Source organism: Lagopus leucura, unplaced genomic scaffold (assembly GCF_019238085.1).
Source record: "Lagopus leucura isolate 7727_CA_CO unplaced genomic scaffold, USGS_WTPT01 227-11_obj-0_obj, whole genome shotgun sequence".
Classification (NCBI taxonomy): Eukaryota; Metazoa; Chordata; class Aves; order Galliformes; family Phasianidae; genus Lagopus; species Lagopus leucura.
This window is the reverse complement of record NW_024965391.1, coordinates 23,401-34,168: the sequence shown is the minus strand read 5'-3', so window position 1 is coordinate 34,168 and position 10,768 is coordinate 23,401. Positions and strand designations below refer to the sequence as shown.

Below are 10,768 nucleotides of genomic sequence, written 5' to 3'. Positions count from 1 at the left end.
AAACTCCACTGTGTCAGTGCTGTGTGCTGATGCCTCGCTGCTCTGTGCTATGACAGCAGTAGGCCTGTACCTTGTTGGGAGTGGGTCAGCCCTTGCAGAAGAGCTGGCTGAGGATGAGTGCTGCTCAAGGTGGCTGAGGCAGGCTGCCCCAGTGAGCTGGTGCTGCCCTGTGAGTGCTCATGGCTGTGCTCTGGAAGCTGAGGTTGCATTCTGCTGCTTGCTGTTGGGACGCAGCACATACCTGCCTTCAGCTCACTATGGGACCAGGTTGAGTCCCCCTTTGGAGGGTGATAACTGTGAGGTGTTGGGCTGTGGTTTCTCTCTTTAAAGGCAAGCTCTGCTACCCTGCTGTGCATGCTTTCGTGGAGGCTGCCAAGCAGGGTTTCTCTTGTGGCTTGGGTTTTGTCTGTGGCTTTCTGCCTGTGTGCGCTGATGTGAGTCTCACAGGCTGGGGAGCTGTTGTAGTACAGATGCTTGTTGAGAAGTTCTCTTTATTTTTCTTCTTCAGATGAGGTGGCTTTTATCAGTGGAAATGAAATAAGGTATTACCCTGTGACTTGTGGAATGGGGAGAGCTTTTGATGTGTCACTGTCTGTCTCAGTGATGGAAATCAGTGCTTCCACCTGAGTTTCTGCACCAGAGTCTCTGTGCAGTACTTCAGCCTTCAAAGGAAGCACTAAAAAGCAAGTGCAGTTGGCAGGCTGCAGGCAGATAAGGAGCTGAACTGGCTGCATCTCTGCTGCTTGGCTCTCTTCTCCTCTTCCCATCTCCTTAGCAAATCACAAGTGTTACAGAATACTTAGGATTAAGGTGCTGTGCTGGGTGCCCGTCGTGTTACTCAGGTCAGTTCTGTGTGGCTGTGGGCTCAGATCACAGAGGCTGTATCTGGCAGTGATTAGAAGCTGCTGCGTGGTGGTGATGTTGTGCTTGTGCTGTGCATGGAGTGCTTGCCTTTATTTCAGTGTGCTGCTGGGTGCAGAGGACAGTTTTCTGTGCCAGTTTCAGTCTGAGCTCAGCACCTTTGGAGGAGCCTTACAGCCATGCCCAACACTTTGTGTTCCTGTGGGCCGAGCCGGGACTCACCATGAATTGCTGTCTGTTCTGCAGGTTGTGCCTTGGACTCTCCTGGCACTCCGACCCCCAGCGACATCAGAGAGGAAACGTACGTAAGCAGCTGCTCAGCTTGAGCTCAGCAGCTTCACGTTGTGCTGTTAACAAACGTGGGCTGATGAGAGGCTTGACGTGGCTTCTCCTTTGCTCTTATTTTACCTTCTGGAAGGCTGTGCTCCCAGCTCTGCAAGTGCAGGCTGCCTTGCTGTGCTGTCTGCCCCAGAGCTCGCAGCTCAGTGAGCTGAGGCAGCCTGCAGTGGAAGCTGCAGTTTGCTCTGGGTCCTTAACTGGGAGCTTCTGCCTGCCTGTGTCCTGATTCTGTGCAGTTGCTTTTAGCATGCAATTTGTCTCTTGATCAGCTTTAAATGAACACGTTTCCTAATCTTCCATCCTGGGGGTGGGGGGCAGATGCCTTTGGTCCTCAATTTCCCCAGCTTTTCTCTTGGCACCGGCTTCGTGTCTAATCAATGCTGGAAGTCCTTTGAGGAAAGGAGGGAGAGTGGGATTCCAGCAAGAGCTTTGAGAACCAGGGTGGGATAAGCTGGCCATAAATACCTTTTGAGATGGACAGTGTTATCAGGAAGCATCTGGCTTCTGTTTGCTCTGTGGCTTAAAACAAGGTTGATTTTTGAGCGTGCTGTCCTTTGTTGTTAACTGTGGGGCATTTCTCTTTCAGATTTGAGAAGGCAATTCTTGCATCTAGCAGGCTGAAGTAAGTATTCTCCTGTCTGACTTCTAGTCACTGCTGTGGGTTTGCCTCCAGCCTTATAGCCCTGCAAAAAGGGAGCGTTGCTCTCGTTACTGTCTTACAAAAGGAAATGTTGGAAATAAATGTGTTCTTTCTCATTGCAGCCTTCGACTGCCTCTCAGAAGAATACATTCACTGCCGGTGAGTGAGGTAGTGCTGACCCTGCAGGAGTGTTAAAGGGCTTACTGTGCTGACTGTTTGTAGTTGGGAACCTCCCACATCTTGCTCATTTACGCTCTTCTAGAGCAGCTGTTATGGTATTGATTGAAAACTGAAAGCTGGGGCTTAATGAACTTGAAATGTAGTTTGTGTGTTGGCTGCAGGATTTCTCCTGTGTAGCTTTGTCTGTTTGTAGTGCAGCTGAAACCCCTGCACACAGCCTGCACTCACTTGCAAAGGAGGAGCTCACAGTGTCACTAATGCCCCTCCTGTGCTTAAGATGTACTTATGCAGAGGCTGCACTGTGTGATGCTTAACTAACACTTGTCTGCACTGTACAGCAAAGACTCCTGGGCTCCAGTCCTGCTCTGAAGAGAAGCCATTCGGATTCCACGGATTGTAATGCTTTTCAGCTCCTAGAACAGAATGAGAATAAGGAGAATGTGAGTACTGCATGTCTCTGGAGGTGGTGTGCTGTGAGAGGCGGCGCTGAGGAATCGGCTCTCCTCGTGGGCAGACGTGGTGGGAGAGGTTTGGGAGCTGCTGCCAGGCTGCAGGGCGTCACAGAGCTTTGTGCAGCTCAGCTTAGAGAAAGCTGCAGCAAAGTGGACGGCGCTGATTGCGGTGACTGCAAGCTGATAATAGGTTAATAGCAAGGAGGGAGGCTTTAATTGTACAGCTTCTTCCTCCTTGCTGGAGCACCTGGCTCCTCTTGGTCTGCGGCAAGGCAAAAAGCTTCCATAACGCTGTCTGGGTGATGGTGCCTCCAGGAGGCTGCCCAGATCTCCATACTTTCTTTCAGCCCCGATGTGGGGAGCCCTGGTTCCTCAGCAGCACGGCTGGGCCGTGATCTTTGTGCTTTGGGAGGCCTTGCTGCTGGCAGTGCTGTGTGCAGGCTGCTGACAGGCCCAGCGCCATCACCCAGCAGCAGGCGATGTTCTGCTCAGCAGGCTGCAGCTGTAGCTGCCTTACCATGGCTTCTTCAGCAGAGAACAGAAGAAAACCAAAATGCCTTGAGCCTGCAGGTAATGGGGTGAGAACTTGGTTGTATCAGGTGAATCACTGAATGTTTTCAAAGCAAAGATGTTACAACGCACTCAGACTGTTGCTGTTTGGCAGCGGGGAACTTGAATTCAAAACGTCAGGTAGCTTAAATGGGGAGAAAGGAGGTACAAAGGTCCTGGCAGTGTGCACAGCTCATTATTTTGGTAAACTGATCGCTTTTCTCTCTTCAATTCAGGAGTCATTTGAGTTTAAGAAGCCAGCCAAGCCAGCTTCTCGGAGTTCTGCGCACATCCACGATGGGAGGAGTGTTCTTGGCCAAAGGCAGAACTCAGCCCTGGCTGAGGAGGTAAGACCTCAGTGGTCTTGGTAGTCATTCTATCCTCTGCTACCTGCTGGCAGGAGGAAAAACCATGTCGTGGCTGTGTTCTGGGACAGTGCTGTTAATATCATCACTATTCGTGTGCCCAAAAGGAAAGCTTATGTCTGTCAGATGTGAAAATCTGTTTTGTTTGGCTGAGACACTGGGCAGTGCTGAGCTGTGGCTGTGGCACAGAGCATCCAGTGAGTGGATAGCAGTGCAGAGTAGATGCTGTTGGATCCTTGCACAGAAACAGAGCCTGGGGCCGAGTCCTGGCTGTGCTTGTTGAATCTGGTAGTGCTTCATCTCGGTGCTCCTGACAGAGTTGGTATTAATTCCTGTTCCTCTGCCATCATCTGTTCCTCTCCTTCATCCCTTTACTATCCAGTGTTTCCAGATAGGGGCCCTATTGATTGACCAGGCTGATGGACCAAATAAAGTATGGGGGCTTGGTTTGGGGTTTGCTCAGGTCAGTGCATTCGAGGTGCTGGATTAGCCACATCTTAATCACCACAGTGAGATGGCACTGTTTCCATCTGCAGCATCCTGCTGTAAAGAAGAGGAATGTTGTTAAAACTAAATGTTTTGTTCTCAGTTTCCCAGTCAAGAAATGCCCACGGGTGAACTGGAAAACTACAGGCCAGCTTTCCTGCAGCAGCCTTCTCTGACTTGCTCTGAAAGCGAAGATGACGACGGATTCCTGGAGCTCTTAGACGAGCAAGATCTGAAAGTAGGTACCAAAGAAATGTGATGCTCTTCTAAAATCAGCTCTGTGTAACATGGAGCCCGCAGTACACGCACGTTCTGGTGGTAATTCACACTGCAGGTAGGCAGGCACGAGGGGTTCCTGAGAGACTCAGGGGTGTTTCTCAACTCTTCCGTTGTAGCGTCTGTTCTGTGCTGATCCCTCGTGCAGATGATGGGGTTTGCTTGGTGTGTGAACAGCAGGCAGAGAGGTATTGCTGCAGTTCCTGCTGAGTTGTGAAGCTGTGGAGGACGACTGGAAGAGTTGGTGTTTTCTTTAGAAACTCTCTGAGGGAGCTGAAAGTGATATTTGCTTTCAGAAGTCCAGTTCCTACTGAACTTGATGTGCTTAAGGCTTTGGAAGGGCGTCGTTTTATCAGTGAACGAATTGATTTAACTTATCCTTTCCAATGTGGCTCAGCTCATCGCCCAGTGAAATAACAGCCCTGGTAGCGGAGTTCTTAAAACTGCTCAGGCACCTGAATTCAGCTGTAAAGTTTGCCCAAGCTTACAGGAGCTTCAGGTATTTACAGCATCTGTCGGCAGAGAGGCAGATGAGAGCAAACTGTCTTTGTTTCTCAGAACGATGAGGAGATGCCATCTGACGTGGCGAGCCTCTGGACCGCGCCGCTGGTCAGCAGGAGGCCGGACAGCCGGGTGAGTGCTGTGCTCACAGAGCTCGTGGTGCTCTGATCCTGTACCTCAGCCACAAAACAGGGCAGTGTGAGACCCCTGCAGGACTGTGTTCCTGTTAAGCTTGCTGCCTGGGAGGCTGTGTCAGTGTAGGGCAGTGCTCTCAGTGGTGAGCATCCACAGGAACTTGCTTTTTACACAAACACTTAGAAATGGGAAGAGAGCTTGACTTCCCTTATCAGATACTGGCGTATCTTGAATACAGCTCTCACTGCCTTACCTGGAATGCCTGTAGCCCAGACTTCAGGTAATAGACTGTGAGGGTGATGCAGGCTCCGACAGCAGGCTCAGAATCTGCTGCTGGATGGTCTGCTGGTTGATACAAAGCATTCTGCCAGCACATAGCATTGTGCTCTGAGCTCATCTGTCCTCACAGCCAGAAACAAGTGTTAGTGGGAATGTAAGCCCCCAGTGTAGGTGATCTGAGCACATCCTGCTGTTGTTGTGCTGTGACAGCACCTTAGATGAGCCAAACTTTACTGCAGTCGTATCATATAGAATGGTTGGGTTGGAAAGGAGCTTAAGGATCACAAAGCTCCAACCCCCCACCAATGCAGGGCCACCAACCTCCCCATTTCACAGCAGCCCAGGCTGCCCAGGGCCCCATCCAACCTGGCCTCCAACACCTCCACGGATGGACGGGGCATCACAGCCTCTCTGGGCAGCTGTTCCAGCCCCTCACCGCTCTCACAGCACACAACTTCCCCTCACATCCAACCTCCAGCTGCCCTCCCTCAGCTCCAAACCTCGTCCTGCTAACACCATATCATCATATCATGGAATGACTTGAGGTGGGAGGGACCCTAACGATCATCAAGCTTCCACCCCTCTGCTGTAGGCAGGGCTGCCAGCATTTGATGCTAGGCTGGGTAGTCTGGGAGTCTGAGGCCTGCTTAGTTTCTTGTCTTGGTTTTCGCTGGACATCTTCTCTGTCTCTCCCCCAGGCCAGGCGATGCCGCCTCTTTGGCTCTTCGTCTCTGCCCAGCGGTGTGGGCAGAACCACCCAGAAAAGAATGGAGAGGTCCCAGGAGGAGAGTTCTCCAGGGAAAAGCAAGAAGAGGAAAAGCCTGCCTGGAGCACAGTCTGAAGACTCAGCGGTTGGTGGCTCGGTGTTGTGGTGCAGGGGTCTCGTTTGTGAAGGTCACTGGGGCTGAGCTTACTGGGGGAGCTGCTGCTCTGACAGTGTGGTGTGGGGCTGACGGAGGTGGTGCAGGGGCTGTGTGCTCTGAACCCTTACTGATCCTTAGGGGAAGCTGTGTGTCAGGCTGTCAGTAAATGCTGCCTCTTCTCTTACCCTATGGGGAAGGAGTCTCATACCATCAGTGTTTGGCATTCATCTCTGACCTCTCTTCTTCTAGAACACAAAAATAGTAAAGACGCAATCCTCTGCAGCAGAAATTGAGAGCATTTTGGCCAGTGACCAGAGGGACCTTATTGGTGACTTCTCAAAGGTAATCACGTGCTTTGGTTTAATGGTCTCTTTTAGAGAGGTGAAGTAAAGCTCTTCCCTTCTTTGCAGTGCGTCCCCAGTCCCTGGGGGCTGCCAATGGGAATGGTGCTCTCTTAGGTCAGTCCTGAAGTGATTTCTGCAAGACCTTCAGTGCAGGAGCCAAAGAAAAGCTGTGCCCTGAACCCTGGGGTTGTGGACTTTTGAATGTTACGCTTAGCTCGAGAAATCCTTGTCAGTGCAGTGTGTTCTGAAGCTGACTGCTGGGTGCTGAGTGTGTGGCTCACGGCTGGAATGTTCTCTGCTGAATGCTGTCTGTTTTCTAGGGTTATTTGTTCCACACTGTCGATGGGAAGCATCAAGATTTAAAGTACATTGACTCAGAAATGGTACGTGCTCTGGGGACAGCGAGGCATTCTTTACTTCAATAATTAAAAAAGCCCTCAAAACAATTAAAGTGCTTTTTTTTCTTTTTTCTTTTCAGATTGTGTCTGTCCTGACTGGGAAGTTTGCAAGCTTCATTAAGCAGTGCGTGATCATTGACTGCCGCTATCCGTACGAGTACGAAGGAGGACACATCAAGGTGTGCTGTGGTAGTGGGAGAGCAAGGCAGAGCGCATGGAACGGCAGCCCTGGGCTCTCGGTGTGCCTTTGTGCTGTTTGGTCTGCACACACACCTGCTTTGTGCTCTGTAAGGGGTTGGGGAACTGCTTCCCTTCTCCTGCAGAGGAGGAGACAAGTGAGCGGGCAGCTCCAGGGCAGGGTGCATCACCTGCAGTGCCCAGCATCCTCACCTCTGAGGTGCTGGTAGGAGTACGATGCTTCACTGAACCCATGGTCTTTTGCTATAGAATGAGTGGCTGTGGGGGTGTTGTTAAAGCTTGTTGCTCTTTAAGCTTGCTGCCCCTCTGCAGTACAATGAGTGAGATCCAGCAGGCCGCCTCCAGCTGCTGGTGGGGCCCTCTGGGATGGGAGGCGGTGCGGCACTGCGCTGTGTGCGGCGTCTGCTTTGCTTTGAAGCTTTGTCCCCAGTATCAGGAGAGGGTTGGCACGAGTGGGATGGCGCCCATTGCTTACCTGCTGCCTTCACAGGGTGCTGTAAACCTCCACATGGAGGAGGATGTGGAAGATTTCCTGCTTAAGAACCCAATCCCTCCCTCCAAGAACAAACGGGTGATCGTCGTCTTCCACTGCGAGTTCTCCTCGGAGCGGGGGCCCCGCATGTGAGTTACCCACAAACCCCACGTGAGCTGTGGAGGGCAGGGGAGGCACTGCTCCCCCCTGCTGCTTAATGCCATCTTTAACACGGGGTCTCCTCTGCAGGTGCCGCTTTGTGAGGGAGCGGGACAGGCTGGGCAATGAGTACCCCAACCTACATTACCCAGAGCTCTACGTCCTCAAGGGGGGGTACAGGGACTTCTTCCTGCGGTGCCGGGTAAGTGATGCCCCCTGAAGCTCCACGTTTCTGCTCTCAAAATACCTGAACCTCAAATCAGACTTTCTGTGGAGCAGAGAGTGTCTTTCCTGGGGTATTTTTCTTTCTGCTGTTTCACAGCACAGCCCTGCACTGAGAGCAGTCAGAACTTGGCAGCAATAGTGCCTTCATTTCTCTAAGCCAATTCCGTACCTCAGAACTGCCTTGCTGCCGTGGCCAGGAGGCTTTTCCTTTGTTCCTAGAGTAATATATGAAACTGTTTTGTCTTTCTGTAGCAACTAGGAGTTCAAAATATTACACAGAGAAAGTGTTTAAGACTCTTCCCCCAGACTTTGCAGGCTAGGTGGAGAGACCTGGCAGTAATTGCTGCATGACACATGGAAACCTCAAGCCTTGTGCTGTACTAAAAAGCAAAATTAGAAAACTTGAGCTCTGAGTTTCCAACCTGTCCTTCCATGGAGGAGACCAATAGGTGCCAGTGTCTCTTCCCATCATGGTGCTCCTCGTTCTGCTTCTGCAGCACTTCAGTCACTGTATGCCATTTCTCCCTGTCTGATGCTGTGAACCATGGCCTGCCTCTCACTTCAGTCCCTCCCAGGGCCTCACACTTTGGACCATCTCTCAGATTCTCTGCTTGGAGAACTGCTGCAGTTCCAGGCAGATGTGAGATGCTCATCCTCCCTGTGCTCCTGTTTGTGGGGCAGGGCAGTGCTGTGTGCTGCTCCCCATGTGTGATATCCCAGCACTTGGGTTGCTGCTGTTCACAGTGGTGGATGCTGCTGTGTTTTGGCCCTGTGTGGCTGTGGGTGCCTCAGGATTGTTCTGGCTCTGGGCTGGAGGGCCTCGAGGTGGCAGCATGGAACAGCTGATGGCGGTGTTCCATGTGCTGCTCTGTGAGATGGGAGCTGGCTGAGCCAGAGAAGCAAGTGTTCCAGATCTGCATGACTTCAGGGTGAATGCTGAATATACTTTGCTTGCTTGTGCTGTATATTGAAGTCTGCCAAAAGGCTTGAGGTGTCTGCAGGGCCAAAAGTGCTTTCTTTGGTAACCCTCGCTTCAGAAGTAGCTGTAATCTGAAGATCACTGGGCCTTGCTCATCAGTATCTGATGTGGGGCTCCTGTGTGGTTTGTTCTGGTGGCAGTGGTGTCAGCAGCTCTGCTGGCTGTGCTCAGAGCCTGTGATGCAGTCAAATGAGACCAGAAACGAACGCATTTCTTCCCCCAGAGCTTCTGTGAGCCCCAGAGCTACCGCCCCATGCACCACGAGGACTTTAAAGAAGACTTGAAAAGATTCCGCACCAAGAGCCGAACCTGGGCCGGCGAGAGGAGCAAACGGGAGCTGTACAGTCGCCTGAAGAAACTCTGAGGGCCAAAAAAGTGAACAAAGACTGCACCCCGTGGCAGGGGGGAAGGCTGCAGCCTGCTCCTTGCTGGTGGTTATCTGGTGTTTGCTCTCATCTCTTGTCCTGCTGGGAATGCTGCGGTCACCGCTGGAACTGAGCGACCTGGGAGCTGGCTGGAGCTGGCTTTGGGGCTGCGTGCTGCTCCGTGGGAACGACTTTGCACATCACCACATCCCCCAGCTGGTGGAGGAGGCTGCGGTGCCGTGCGTGGGGCACGGCTGGGGCGAGCAGTGAGGGTCTTTTAGTGCTGGTAGCTTTTTAAATGCCTTGTTTTAATTTAAATACAGTCCGACCAAGCTTAATGGTGCTGCAGTTGAATCATCTGGGTTGTGCTGGAGGCTTGGTTCTGCTGTGGGGGGCAGGGGTGGGGTTCATTCTTTCTCGAGGCTTTGATTGGGTTTTGGTGAGGTGAGGAAATGGTCCTTTACAGCTGGGGCTCCCACGTGGTGCTGTAGGAGCCCTCCAGACAAAACCCTGAGGGAAATGGTGTGTTTTGTGTCTCTATCGTGTTCTCATTTACTGAATTGCTTTATTTCCTAATGACTTGAATGTAGCTGCTGTTCTGAGGAGGGTGGTGCTTCAGAGTGGGCAGTTTCTGGGACCTGAAGTGGGTTCTGATGATGTGTGATGATGATGGGATGGTGCGGGGTGGCTCAGGAGGGCTGGGAGCCCATGCTGTGTTCCTGTGGCCGCTGGGCATTTTGTTGTGAGACTTGTGAAGGGAGCACATGGATCCATCAGCGTGCCTCTGGCTGCTCTGCAGCCGCTCCTGCTGCTCTGTATTTGCCTTCAGCCACCTCTCAAGCAGCAAAGCCTCTCCTGCTGGGAAATGGGAATCCTTCTGGAGGGAAGAGGAGTTCTGCAGCCAGCACTGCCTGTAGCAGGGCGCTCCATCACCCCCCTGGAACAGGACTCACAGTTCCACAGAGCAGCAGGGCCGGTGCTAAAGCTGTGCTGCTGCTGCTGCTGCTGCTTGTGTCACAACCTCAGTGACAGCAGGGCAGAGCTGCTGCTTTGCTATGGCTCTGCTGTGCTGCACGGAGCTCTTCCTCCATGCCCACGTGGTGCTGCAGGAGCGTGGCCTGGCAGCTGTGCTGCTCCCATTGCAGACACCTCACAGCTCAGCCTGCTCTGTGGGAGCCCCTTTCCTGTGCCCTTCTGCAAAAACAAACAAAAAAAAAATGGTGCCTTAGGTGGAATTCTGACTTTTTCTTGTGTTTTGTTTTTCTTTTTTAATGTTTTTTAAGCTGCTGTTCACACCTTGCAGAACAGGGAGGACGGATTTGAACTCAAACTTCTCATTTTAAAACAAGAACAACACCAGCTTGGGTTTGAGAAGGCAGCAGCATCAGCTGGGTTGTAGGGCAGCAGCCAGTTCTGTGGGGCTGCTGTGTGCTGAGGAACACGGGTCCAACGTTACAGCTGTCATAGCTGCAACCCAACCAGCCCTCTGTGAGCCTTGATTGTGCAAAAAGAACAAGCAGCAGCTGGCAGCTGTGTTTGAGGGGCGCTGCTCTTCTCTGGCATCACTTCTTGCCTGTTCTATGGGCTAAAGGCGTTCTGCTTTTATCGTGCCTGCAGTCACGCTTGGTGTGAGCCTCTCTGCCTCAGCTCCTGCCCAGCTCCCTGCCATGCAGGAGCTCGCTGTGGGGCGGTGTTGCTCCTC

At 52.2% G+C, this 10,768-nt stretch overlaps 1 protein-coding gene across 1 annotated transcript; it reads left to right on the top strand.

Moving 5' to 3' along the window:
• Positions 1 to 1,107: 1,107 nt before the first annotated feature.
• CDC25A (cell division cycle 25A) lies at positions 1,108 to 10,298 on the top strand (the record flags this gene model as incomplete). The annotated part of the gene is made up of 14 exons (XM_042892540.1): positions 1,108 to 1,162; positions 1,787 to 1,822; positions 1,963 to 1,999; positions 2,359 to 2,460; positions 3,258 to 3,368; positions 3,976 to 4,110; positions 4,707 to 4,781; positions 5,762 to 5,914; positions 6,176 to 6,268; positions 6,591 to 6,653; positions 6,749 to 6,847; positions 7,357 to 7,487; positions 7,588 to 7,699; positions 8,925 to 10,298. Coding segments are annotated over 14 exons (1,343 nt in total), but the record flags the coding sequence as incomplete, so codon positions are not given.
• Between the last annotated feature and the right edge of the window lie 470 nt (positions 10,299 to 10,768).